Source organism: Ursus maritimus, unplaced genomic scaffold, assembly GCF_017311325.1.
Source record: "Ursus maritimus isolate PB19 unplaced genomic scaffold, ASM1731132v1 scaffold_7, whole genome shotgun sequence".
Lineage (NCBI taxonomy): Eukaryota > Metazoa > Chordata > Mammalia > Carnivora > Ursidae > Ursus > Ursus maritimus.
Genome location: NW_024426885.1, coordinates 82,649,439 through 82,663,140, shown reverse-complemented (window position 1 = coordinate 82,663,140; position 13,702 = coordinate 82,649,439). Strand labels below are relative to the sequence as shown.

The following is a 13,702-nucleotide window of genomic DNA, read 5'->3' as shown; positions in this document are numbered from 1 at the left end:
ACACACACACACACACACACACACACACACACACACACTCTCTCTCTCTCTCTCTCTCTTGCAGGTCAGTGTAATATACATATAATTAATCAATACCGTCTATTCATCAATATTAAATATATGTGCATTTATGTGTGCCAAATATGTAAACATCAAATAATTAGTTAACACTATTTAAGAACCACATGCATGAATTCCGGGTTCTCACATATGAGATGGGGTGCATGACTCTAGATTTTTGTTTTCTCTGTCACTCATGTTGGGGAGGGGAAGAACATTCAAAACACTTTAAAATTCACACCTTTATTATTCAAATTACCACTAAATAAGAAAATGAATATATTACATGGGGGTAACATAGAAAGTATCCTGCTGAATGGCCAGAGATGCAAAATAGTGTGCGTCTGGACAAGGAAATCAGTCTCTACCAACTCTGTCAATGATGCGAGAGAGTTCAAGTGGGAAGGACACCTACTTCCCTGAACCCCAGGAATGACTAATAGCTGTCGCCTGCTTCGTTGGTGGCCATGAGGACAGCTGCCTAGCATCACTCAATGCTCCTAGTCTTGTTTAGAGTTTTAAACGCCAAGTATTTGACACCACTACACATGAGCTAAAAGCTAAGCCTGGCTGAAGGTTTGCATACCTAGAACACCTGTCCACCTGAGAAGCTATTTATGTGCCTGTGCTCTGCAAACAGACATAAAAGATGAGAACTGTTCTCTCCTTGGGTCTGCCAGTTAGCCTGAAGAGCGAGCTGATGCGTCATGAGGTGCGGTGCTAGGAATACATGTCTCGTGGATGTTTTGAACTGAAGACTGTTAGTGAATGTCTCTGCTTTGACAGCGTGTTGTCAACTTAGGACTGTATTAACAAAGGCATAGAGAGAGAGCAAAATGGGTCAGGGTTTCATTTCAGAGGATGAGCATGATCCTGGTCTATCCTGAAACTCACGATAAGTGCAATGTCTTTAGAGCTGAGGAGCTCTGACTCTCCTTACACAGATATCCTCTTCCCTTTTTCCTCATTGTAGTCCAGTGATCCTCAAAGCATACACTCAGCGTGCTGTGTATCCTGGAAGCCAGACAGGGGTATTGGTACAGACCGAGTCAGAGTGACATTTACTCCCATTTGCAGGGAGAAAATGCCAAGTAATGGGTAGAAGCAGCTTAATATCCGCCCCCGTTCCCCCTCCACGCGCTACATTTTCTCAAAGCTTTCCAATTCTTTACCATGTGACTGCTGACACTCTGAGACAGGATACATAGGAAGTAACAGCAATATTGACGAAGTACTTATTTATTTATTTATTTTAATTTTTTTTAAAGATCTTATTTATTTATTTGAGAAAGAGAACAGGAGCAGGGGGAAGGGTAGAGGGAGAGGGAGAAGCAGACTCCCTTCTGAGCAGGGAGCCCGATGTGGGGCTCGACCCCAAGACCCTGAGATCATGACCTGAGCAGAAGGCAGACCCTTCACCAACTGAGCCACCCAGGAGACCTTGACGAAGTTTGTAGAAATGAGTGATCATGCTTTCCTTCCTTGTTTTTAAGATGTGTTGTTGGTTTTGTCTGCATATGTGCTTGAAATTTATATCGCATAAGTACCATGAACTTTTATCCTAGTTGTAATGTTTCTAGTTTAAATAATGAAATCCAATATACCAACATGTTATATTGTCTTACCAAAGGAATCATGATGTCCTTGTGTTCCAGCATTTGGACAGATTTGGAAGTCCCTGTGTTGGCCAAAGTAGCATCATAACTATACTTTTATCAATGTCGTTGAGGTGCTCTGCCAAGGCCAGATGGCATGAAGGACCCGAAAGTGGGTGTGGTCAGGGGATGGGTAACATCTTTCCTAGGAGGCTGTCCTGTTCAGATCTAGTGCCAAGAATGGGTAACAGACGGCAGCCATAGGTCTGACATCCGAAGCTGAAATGGACAGGAGGTGTCCCCCCCTGCAATGCTGAGAACAGAATGATGCAGAAGGCTTCAGGGATTCCTCTGACAAAGCCTCAAACTGTCTGCCACAGACATCACAGTACCAATCGATCCATTCCCCAGAGTCCAGAAGAAAAAAGGAACTCTTTTGAATGGAGATTCAGACCCAAACATAAACCACAGAACAAATTGTCTTATATCAGTCTTCAGCCAGACGTCCAACCAGGGATGATTGCTTCTTGTATGGCATACCATTTCCACACTTGATAAGACAGAAAATAGGTGATTATAGGTAAACGATGGACATAGACAGCTGAAGCCAGCAGGCCAATTCGGATGATGGTAATTTGGGATTGGGAACCTCATTTTGACTTAATATGTACATAGTCTATACGGCAGAGAGAGGCCAGTGAGTATGAGATTGGCCATGGCACCCTTTGGAGAGGCTGACCCCGCATGTGCGGTGTGGCAGCCCAGCTGTGCCTTTGTCCGGAGCATGGGGAAGGCAGCTGCTGACTGCAGCAAGGGGCTATTAGTATACTTCCCCAGTTGTTAACATGTAGGGTGGTAAGGGCCCTCCCTCCAGCGAAGCCTGTCCCCTCCTGCCCCCTGCTCTTGCTCTGAGCCCTTGCTTCCAGCAGAGCCCTGGGCCCTTGTGTGCAGCCCCTCTGTGACTTCTTTTAGACAGAACGTTCTACAAAGACAGGGAACATGTCTTATTGACTTGGTAACTCTGAAGCTCAGTGCAGTGCTTGGTGCATAATGGCTTCTTCATTAATATGGATAAATCAAGTGAAAATTTGAATTTAAAGAGTTTGAGATTCGGTCCTTCACCTGGGCATTTGTGTGTGTCTTACTCTACTGTTGTTTTTCCAGACTCACTGCTGCATTGGTACAAAGTATATAACATTGTGTCATTATATGGCTAGCATTGCTGAAGTTTTTAATTTCATAACTTGTTTTAAAAACACATGCAGGTAGCATCTATTACAAATCCTGTTTGTTGATGTGAGAAAAAAGTAGTGGGTTTTGCCTATTGTGCTATAGAATTATATTGTATTTTGTATTAAGATTTCAGTTCCTGTTGAAATGTAACAGCTGACCTTAGTTATTTAAAGGCCCACTATTTTTCCCAGCTTTATTAAAATACAATTGGCATATAACATTATGTAATGTAAGGTAAACAAGTCAACAACATATTGATTTGATACATTTCTATATTGCAACCTGATTATCAGCATAGCATTAGTTAACACCCACATCATGGCATATTAATTACTATTCATTTTTTGTGGTGAGGACACTTAAGATCTATTCTCTTGACAACTTTCAAGTCGATAACATAGTATCATTAACTCTAATCACTCTGCTGTATCTGAGATCCCCAGAACTTATTCATCTTTTAACTGGAGGTATAAACCCTTTGATCAGCATCTCCCCATTCCCCCCACTTCCTGGCCCCTGGAAACCCCCACCTGCTCTCTGTTTTTCTCAGTTTGGCTCTTTTAGATTCCACATATGATATCATATCATATCATATGGTATTTGTCTTTCTCTAACTTATTCACTTAGCACGATGCCCTCAAGGTTCACCCTTGTTGTTGCAGTGGCAGGATTTCTGTCTGTCTCACAGTTGAATAACACTCCACTGTGTGTATATATCCATGCATGAACTCATAGGTTGTTTCTGTATCTTGGCTATTGTAAATAATGCTGCAGTGAACAGGAGAGTGCACATATCTCTTTGAGGCCCTGTTTTCATTTCCTTTGAATGAATACCTGGCAGTGTAATTGCTGAATCACAGAGTAGGTCTATTTTTAACTTTTTTAGGAACGTCCACACTGTTTTCCGTAGTGGCTGCACCAGTTTGCATTCCCACCAACAGTGTAAGAGGGTTCCTTTTCTCCACATCCTTGCCACCATTTGTTATCTGTTGTCTTTTTGATCATTAGCCTCATTTTTATAATTAATATATCTAAAATATCATTTAAAACCATTAATAAATATCTCTGATTTTTGTTTCGGTAGGCTATTTCAGTGTAGGAATATTAGAAAATGCTTCCCTTTTTTCCTGATACTGATTAAACTTTAGATTATTTTAGGTGAAATTGATAGAGTTATTTTTTGTGTGTGTGAGAGAGACAGAAACAGAGACACAGAGACTGATTGATGACAGAGGTCAGTTTGTCCTACTTTCCTCTTTAAGTATGCCCATATATTGACCATGCTGTTGGATGTTCATCTCTGATTCAAAGGTTAGGAAGTGGTCAAAAATGAAATATCATGCAAATCCAGTGGCTTTGGCAGTTCTGCTCAAATTACTGAGCAGCTCCTATGTGCAAGGCAAAGTGCTTGGTTCTGAATAGATGGAAAGGAACAAAACAGGTGTAACCACTGCCCTAACAGAGCTCCGTAGTCTGGGGAGGAAACGGGCACTGAAGAGAGAAAAAACCCAACCGACATAGATGTACTTGAGGATATTTGTTTGTTTGTAGGTTTAATTTCTTTATACTAGAAGTGGACATATCACTCGTAAGTGTTCAAATATATAGCAAATTCTCTTTTCAGTTTATACATTTCCTGTGGTACAAGTAGGAATTTATTTATCTGATGCTTCTCAAAATTGAGTGATTTGTAGTTGCCCTTAGTGTTGATTTTAATTATTTTTATTACATGGCACTTGAATATTTATAAATATCAAACCAGGTGAAAGCTCCTTGTGCTTATATAGACATAAAACCAAAAGAACTTTACAAGTTAAAATCAAAGAAAACCGCAACACCAACAAAATGTAGACATTAACATATCGTATGCTGTTGTTTTGCTGAAGTGAAACTACCAGAATTGGATAGAAATATGTTTGCATAATATGTATCAATTTGTTTAATTTTTTAGGATGTTGGTTCCTTATCTGGGTAATTATTTTTATCACTGTGGTTGCATTTCCTTTAGCAAAGAGCTCATTTAAAACCACTGATCCATTTTTTATGGGCTAATCAATGTAATAGTAAGAATAATTATTCATTGGGTTTTTTCTACTATTTTCTACTGAAAATAATTTCTTACAAATTGGTAAAGATAAGAACAGGATCCATGCTATAAGTACATCTGTTTGGAAAGTGAATACAATTTTTATTGCTATAGTTCAGATATTATAGGTTTGATATATCAAGATATAATATATACCATAGTAAATACATTACATAATATTAATAATATAATATATAAGCTACCATTACTTTATGATGGCAGCTATTTACTGCTTTACTACATGTTGTGATAGATTTTTGTCTCTTTGGGGGAAAGCAAATCATTTGTATATTAAATTCTCTTCTGTTTTTTTTTTTTTCTCAGTAGGCCAAAGCTATTACAGTATGTCATTATCCTGAAAATATCTTCGCTGTTTTATTGCTTCAAAGAAATTTAACATGCACAAGGAAGTGCATAGGGGACAATTATTTTAATTTTGATGTTTAAGTATGCCCTTCTAATAGAATAATACTCATTACCCAGTGAAAATTAGACTCTGCATTTAAAGTGACCCTGAGGCATGAACATAAAATTTAACAAAAAAATATGGAAGAACCGTGAAGTAGCATGGCGGTATTCAGATGTAAGCAGGTCATCCAGAGATAATCCTGAATACTTACGTTGCACCAATTAGTATATTACGTCTGTTCCCACTGGAGACGGGTTAATGCCCTGGGGAGACAAGTCTGCAAACTATATGAAAGGCTAATATATTTTATAATAGTTTTATATATACCACGTACATGTGTGAGAGAGTTTATATTTCAAAACAAGCATCTGTCAAAACAAAAATAAACCATATATTCTTACATTGTTCCTCATAAGCATTGAAAACTATAAAACAGGGGCGCCTGGGTGGCTCAGTCGTTAAGCTTGATCAGGGCGTGATCCCAGTGTTCTGGGATCGAGCCCCACATCGGGCTCCTCCGCTAGGAGCCTGCTTCTTCCTCTCCCACTCCCCCTGCTTGTGTTCCCTCTCTCACTGGCTGTCTCTATCTGTCAAATAAATAAATAAAATCTTTAAAAAAAAAGAAAACTATAAAACATACAATATTTGAAATGACCATGGATTTTTACATATCCATCTGCTCCTCTGAAATCGCCATGTGCATTCTCCTTCTCAAAGGGTATGGAAAGCACACCAGTGAGTTGTCATGACCTGGGAATCTGAAAGTAGGACTTGCAAATGAGCAAGAGATGTTAAGAAGGAAAGAGGATAAGAATTCTCAACAATAGGGACCAACAGAAAATAAGGAAGATGGACCCTGGTCAAGTTAGAAGAGGTTCATAGTTCTGAATGGGAGAAAAGCAGTCACAGAGTCCAGCCCTTGGTTTGTTCCGTAGGCGGCTGTTTCTGACCAGGAAAGGAAGAAAATGAAGCGCAGAGGAGATCGGTACTCCATGCAGACTTCTCTAATAGTGGCAGCTCTGAAGCGACTGCTGCCCATCGGGTTGAACATCTGTGCCCCGGGGGACCAGGAGCTCATTGCTCTGGCCAAAAACCGATTCAGTATGGTAAGTTTCCTGTTCATACCAGTGCTGACCATCGCTTGACCTCCACGCTCTCAAATGTGTACACTCCTTTTGCTCACTGCTCTGTGTCAATATTTCATGTGCATTAAATGTTCTGTTAAGCATTTCACTGCATAGACTTTACCATTCAAATACAGAGACTGCCTATTTTTTTGTGGCTGTGTTTTATTTCTAAATTATGTTAGTCACCTTCAGGGAATACTGAGGAACCAAAGAGAAAAGATGCAAACAAGTTCCCGGTAGTGAAAAAAAAAAAAGAATTTCATATGAACTCCTCTATAATAAAATTTGTTATGAGAAGTCTATTCAGATTTTTGAGGGGTAATTTTTCAATGTGAGAAGAATCATCTGTGCTGATTGTAGTTGGGTACGGTGTTGACTTTTAAATCAGCAGCTCTTTGCCTTTGCAAGCTTCAAAATTTAAGTTCTCTAGATCTCTTTAGGGCCCCTGTGCTTTCTCTTCATGGCCATGCAGATGCAATTTTACAAAAATAGACACTGGGGTTACTATTTTATATTTAGGAAAATTGGAGTGCATATTCGTCTCTGCCTATTGCCACACTGAATGAAGGCCCTCTCTGTGTATCCAGAGTTGGATACCGTGAGATAACCAAATTGTGGGGAGGTTGTAGCGGAGTGGGCTGCATGGATGCATTTCTGTGGACGGTTCTAGTATTTGATTCTCAGGATACACTCCTTGTTATTACTGGGTCTTGGGGGATATCATTAAGTGCCAAAATTCCTTGGTGGAGATTTCAGCGAATGATGGAGACAGACTTCTGTTTGAACCCAAGGGGAGCCTATGTCTGCCCCACTTCTTGTGAACTGGAAATTCTGTTCCACTGAGTCATAAGGCACTTACTATAGAATTAAAGTAGGTTGTTACCATGTTTCTAGTCACAGCAGTATCAAGAAATGATCTGAAAAAGAACCCCCCAGATGATATGTATTTAAATCCTGTAAATATGTTTATTCAGACATATACACTATTACAAAAGAGGTTAGAGTTATTTCTGTTGTGACAGTTGATGCATTGTAAGACTTCTTTTAGGTAACATTTATTTCTTGACAGAAAGACACGGAGGATGAAGTACGAGATATAATTCGCAGTAATATTCACTTACAAGGCAAGGTAAGCCAGATTTAAGCACATTTAGTATTTATGAATTAGTTAATCTCTCTTTAGAATAGTACTACAAATAATGTTACTTTAGCAGTTAACGTGGAAATACATTATTTTAATCAGTCTTTATTCTACTTGCAAATCTTTCGGTATTAAAGACTCTCAAGATAAGAAATGATGGATTTTTAAAGTAAATCATTGAAGATTCTCATAATTTGAAGAAAATATGTCACCATTTGAAATAAAGTTTGGAAATTTCCTTCCTTAGGTGTTTGAGGACTTTTGGGACATGGAGACAGATGTCCACAAGAATTTGAACTTTTACATCTAGTGACCAGAAACTAAATATGCGTACTTCAGAGTCATTAGTACGTAGGAGATATTAAGACTTACTGTGTTAGGAATAAATGAATTTACCTAGGGAAGTGAAGGAAAACATGAATAGAAATCATGAGAACAGCTACTTATTAATGTTGGGTTAAAAAAATTGCTGGAAGTATGTTTCATAGTCCAGTGAGCATTTACTATTATTTGGAAATTTTTTACTAGGAGATAAATTGTTCATTTGTTTATGGAATCCACTATGCAGTGTAAGAAGTCTAGCAGTTTATTATATTTGCTTCCATTCTGGTGTCCCTCCTGGAGAATTTTCTCAATTATGAAAATGTCCAAATGTCAAAAAGTAGTGACTACAGTATGACGTTTGCTTTTCTGGGTACTCAACTGTTCCTTTCCAAGATCAAAACCATATTCTTTTTCTTTTAACACCGAGGACTACAGTATGATAAAGGTGAGACGTGCCTTTCCAGTATTCACAAGAAACAAATATTGATTTAGGACAAATTTCATGGGCACTTTGATGAGTATGTACTCAGTCATACATTTAGTTATAAACTTGTCCAGAACAGGAGATGAATTCCCATTAGAGCGTGATCCCTTTTCAGATAGCAAAAAGGTTTTGAACATTTTAAAATGTACTAATAAAGCTTGCAGCTAAACCTCAAGGGAAGGGTTTATGCTACATACATGGGTGTTTGCGGAGATCATGTAGTCCTTGAAAGGGTCTCCATGGGGACTCAAGACCGCGCTTTGAGAACCATGGTTTAGGACAATCACTACTGAGTAGTGATTAAGGAAGGTTCTCTCGGTAAATAATCAAATGAAAAAGGTTGTTTTGAAGAAGCAGAAGGAAATTCTTCCATTATATTCTAGAGGTTACTTAGGAGTACTCTGGACAATTTATATTGTGTACTGGGGCGTCAGGAAAAAAGAGGAGAGCAGAGTAGGAAACACGTTTCTAATCAGCATTTCACCTCCAAATGACTGAGACCTGGAAATAAAGTGGTAATGAATACATAGATTTTCTTTTTGGCATTTCAGTTTATCCTTGCTGTGCTGTGAGGTAGGCACACGTATCACGGGGCCGTACAGACTTAACCGAAGATGAATTCTTTCGTGCCGAACACCTTCGCAAATATATTGTTTTGAGATTGTAGGACTGGTAATCCTGGGAGCCAGAAGGGGTAATTTTATATTAGAAAGAATAAAGATCTGCTCATTTAGCCAAGTACAAGTAAACATGTGTATTAAAATCTAGAAGGACCAAACACAGTCCTCAGATGAAAAAGTATATGGAGGAAAAACATTTCGTTTTATCAAAGGACAAATGGTGTTTACAAGTCATTCAGTGTGCAAAACTCTGTGTTCGCCTCTAGGTGAAAGTTATTTTTCACATTTCTAACTATGCTTTCTCAGACTAGGAGTTCTGCAGTTTCGGATGTTGTCCATTTACTTCTGCTTCATTGCCCTTGGTCTCCCATTCTTAATGGAAATTTGAAAGGGGAAGAGGAATATAAGGAGATTGCTTTGTCTGTTTTTAATGACATAGTTGTTTCTATATTATTTCTTTGAAGTAATGTGATCTATTCCTTGTAAGCATGCTTATATTTTTCAGTTTCTATGATTTTATAATAATCTTTCTCAAAAACATACAGAATTCAGTTATATCTCCCACTCAGGATATTTGACAGTATTAAAAAGACTCCTTTATTATAGAATATGATTTTATTAGCCCTCCCTCGGTTTATATTGATATCTTTGTTTCAGTGAGACGAAGCTCGGCTGTAGAGTCCTTATATTTATAGATAAGTGTGATCCCATATCATTGCCTGTGAAAGTAAGTATGTAGATCTTTCAGTGTTTGTGAAACGGGAAGAGAAAGTTAGAAGATTGCTTTGTCTGCTTCCTTGCCTTGACTCTGTCCAGCTCATCCTTACATCTTAGGCAAAACTTCCCTTGTCCAGGGGAACCTTACAAACCACCAGCAGGTTAGCTTGAAGCTCACGATACCTTCTATTTCTCTTGAGTAGCCTGCAGCACAATTGTACATATTTAATTTCTGTCTTCTCCACTAGATGATTAATTTTGTGAGTCCGAGCTCATTCTCTGCCCTGATCTCTGCACAGAGTTTTGATACTGGGCTACACTCAATAAAGTGGTCTTCCCCTCTTTAAGTCATAACCTTGTATTTTTGAAACTTTTCCCTTCTTCCTGCAGTTGGAGGATCCTGCTATCAGATGGCAAATGGCTCTTTACAAAGACTTACCAAACAGGACTGAAGATACATCAGATCCGGAGAAGACTGTGGAAAGAGTATTAGACATAGCAAATGTGCTTTTTCATCTCGAGCAGGTTAGATTCTGCATTGATTCCATTGTATTTGCCTTAACCATGTAAGAGCATTTTAAAGACAATGTGTGTTAATTGATAGCTCTGGGCCAAAAAACATATATGTTCAGCATATTCGTTATACAGGATATATGATTCAGGAGTGCATATATCTAATAAGCAAAATTTCCAAGCTTCTAATTTTTACAGCTCTATATAGCTAATGTATTTTGGGATATCATGGCCTTTGTTTTATTGTTTTTTTTCTAAAAATATTTCTGTAATTATACAGATAAATAGGATTATATACTTAATTTTAAGTCATTCTAACAAAAATTTCAGCAGTTACCTGATTGCATGTTCTACGTATCATTTTTTATTACTGCTCATAACAACACGTTTGGGATTCTTTCACTAGTTTAATATTTGAATTTCTTTGGTCATTTGCTTCACCTTTCCTTTTATTAGAGATATTTTTGAGTTAATTTGCTCCAGGATCAGCAATAAATTACATTTAGAGCAGAGCAGTGCATTGATATTAAAACTATGTGAGAATAGTGTTTTTATATAATTACTCAGTTGTATCCTACTTCTAAACTACGAAGTTCACTATGTGTTTGATTTCCTTATTCATTATTCAGCAGTTCTCAAACCAATAATATTTGAAACGTTATCCACCTGTGGGTTATATTTTTGTGTAAGGAATCTTCTGGTTTAGGTAAAATATCTGCAATACGGAGACATCATCCCTATTTCTCATGAGGTCCATTCAGCAAAATGACACCAAGTGAGGGAGCTCAGTGTGACCCCACCAGTGTGATCTGTCCTTGGGCCTTCATGATAGGCCTCACATGACATGGCAGGTCTCTCATTTTACAACAAATATAAAATAGTAAAAGGGCATATGTCCTCTCAGGAACTTTGTCACCCAAATGTTTTGCAGACCATATTGGCATAACAATAAAAAACATTTTTCTTTGATTCCTATCTTATATCATCTGGTGATCTCTTATCCCTGACTCAACCAGTTAAATAACCTAAGGATATCACCTAATGTTGTACCCTCTTATTTTCCTTCTTGCTTACTCAAGTGCCCCTCAAACATTAATAACTTCTCCCATGCCATGCCGTTTATCACTGCACCTGATGAGATTTAACTGGCATACCCTTAAACCACGTGGCTATTGACTTGTATTTACATTGTGTAACACCACAATATTAATATATAAAAAAAATTTAGGAAACTTAATATTCCCCTAAGTATTTCCATAATATTTTCATGAAATATTAAATAAGTACAAATTATCACTCAGCAGATGAAAAGATTTAAGGTAATGAAATTTTGATAACATATAAAGTCATAGAGTTGTTTTTCCAGAATTTTATACATATTCAAGAAGACTATTAAATGTCTATTTAATGTGTACCAGAGAATTATTTCTGGCAGCAATACACTACCATAGATTTGTTTTGTTGTTGTTGTTGTTTTAAATTTTTTTAGAGAGGGTGGGGGATGGGCAAAGGAAGAGGCAGAGAGAGAATCCCAAGCAGGCTCCACACCCAGCATAGAGCCTGATGCAGGGCTCGATCTCATGACCCTGAGAGGAAATCCAGTCAGATGCTCAACCAACTGAGCCACCCAGTTGCCCCATACTGTAAGGTTTTAATTCTTCCTAGTTTTCATGTCTGGATTTTTTAATGAATCTTAGATACGTTAAATGAAGCTTATTGAAATCTGATGATGTTTTATTCTATTGATGACTGGATTCAATTGTAATGAACGAAGTGACCTGTAAAGTAGTGAGATTCATTTTATGATGGAGCCATTCCCTCCGTGAACATTTATTGCATGCATGACCGTATGGCAGCCTTTAACTCTGTAGATTCCAGGGATCGAACGCTGTCTCTCTACTCAAGTTAGGTCATGCCATTTAGTAGAGCATGTGGACACATAAATAGATGAAGATGTGATGATACAGACATGCCAGGATACAAAATGTGCTCAATAGATTCTAAAAGGAGTCCAGACTTAATCTAGTTGCCAAGTAGGTGATCCCTGTGATCTTAAAGGAATTTTCTAGCAAAAGGTAAGTGGGTCAGATTTTAGTTACGGTCAACTATTCACTTTGTTAAGAATATGAGTAAGGAGAAATCATCAATTATCAAAGACTAGAAAAGAGTGAAAGATGGGCCACAAGAGGATTTCATGCCTTCAGCACCTCTATTATAACGTTAAGTAGTCACTTGGTCATAGAGTAGCTTGCAAAGAATATCTTCACTTGCTAAACTCAGTGCCAAAATAATGGGTGCATAGCAGATACTTGATTTAACTTATCTCTGGTATCAGCAACCTTTGCAATTGTATATTTTATACTGCCCATCTGGTCATTGGTCCCATGAGAGTAACCTGTCCCCGTGCAATTTCCTAGTACTCAAACTCGAGCCCCACTGACACATCAGCACCTCCTGGCATTCGGACAGTTAGAAGAAACCTCTCTGTTCTGGGACTTCTCATGTATAATAAAATGCTCTGCCAAGTGGTAAGTTTCCTGATGGCAGACACCTTTTCTACCATGTTCGCTACTGGATCTTCAGTGCTTTGGTACTTTATTGTGATTGTTGACTGTCACCCATGCTGATCAGAATGCTGATTCCCACAAAGAGCTGGTGCATACAGCCTGGGTCTCAACATGGAACTTGAATGCATTGGATCTAGTTGACCAGTACTACCCTCGATTCACTTAACACAATCATCCAGAGGAAAACTGAAGTGGACACTTATCAGAAAGTGTGGAGGGATGACCATCACAGAAATAAGTGTTTTCCAATTATACAAGTTCAAAACCACTGTAGTCCAGACATTGTTAATGTTTTCTTCAGGCATTATGACATTCATATTTTGACCCTTTACTGCAAAGGATAATAGACTTTATTTTTATTTATTTTAGCTAACGTAACATTTTTATTTCTTCCAGAAATCTACATGTATGCGCCGGAGATATTACAGTCTGGGAAGTACAGTGTTCAATTACCTAGAGACTACTAATTAATTTAGAATTACATGTTGGGGTTTTTTTTCTCTCTAATACTTATAATTAATCTCTTTTTCGTCTTAGAGCTCCAAACACCATTAGCTAAATAAATAGCTTGCTTGCCTCATTTACTGCAACTTTGAATTCTCATTTGTCCCTCTCTAACAAAATAATTACGTATTTTAACATTTTTGTAAAATTTAATTCTTTACTTCATTCCTAGTAATGTGTTCGAAGCCTTGTCATCTTCTTTCCATCCTATTATATTAAGGAACAGTTGAATTTTCAGTAGAATTTTCTGTGTCTGCCTCTATTCGTGTTGACTGCTGTAACGCTTAGGATAAAATTTGTTAAAATGGATACATAAATAAGA

General features: G+C 37.9%; 1 protein-coding gene across 1 annotated transcript in view; it reads left to right on the top strand.

Moving 5' to 3' along the window:
* The window catches only part of RYR2 (ryanodine receptor 2), a 528,108-nt gene that overhangs the window by 416,199 nt on the left and 98,207 nt on the right, over window positions 1-13,702 (top strand). Inside the window, exons 72-75 of the mRNA XM_008689669.1 lie at window positions 6,319-6,489; window positions 7,580-7,639; window positions 10,187-10,321; window positions 13,273-13,317. Of these exons, the coding sequence (XP_008687891.1) occupies window positions 6,319-6,489; window positions 7,580-7,639; window positions 10,187-10,321; window positions 13,273-13,317 (411 nt within the window). The remainder of the gene's footprint in view (window positions 1-6,318; window positions 6,490-7,579; window positions 7,640-10,186; window positions 10,322-13,272; window positions 13,318-13,702) is intronic.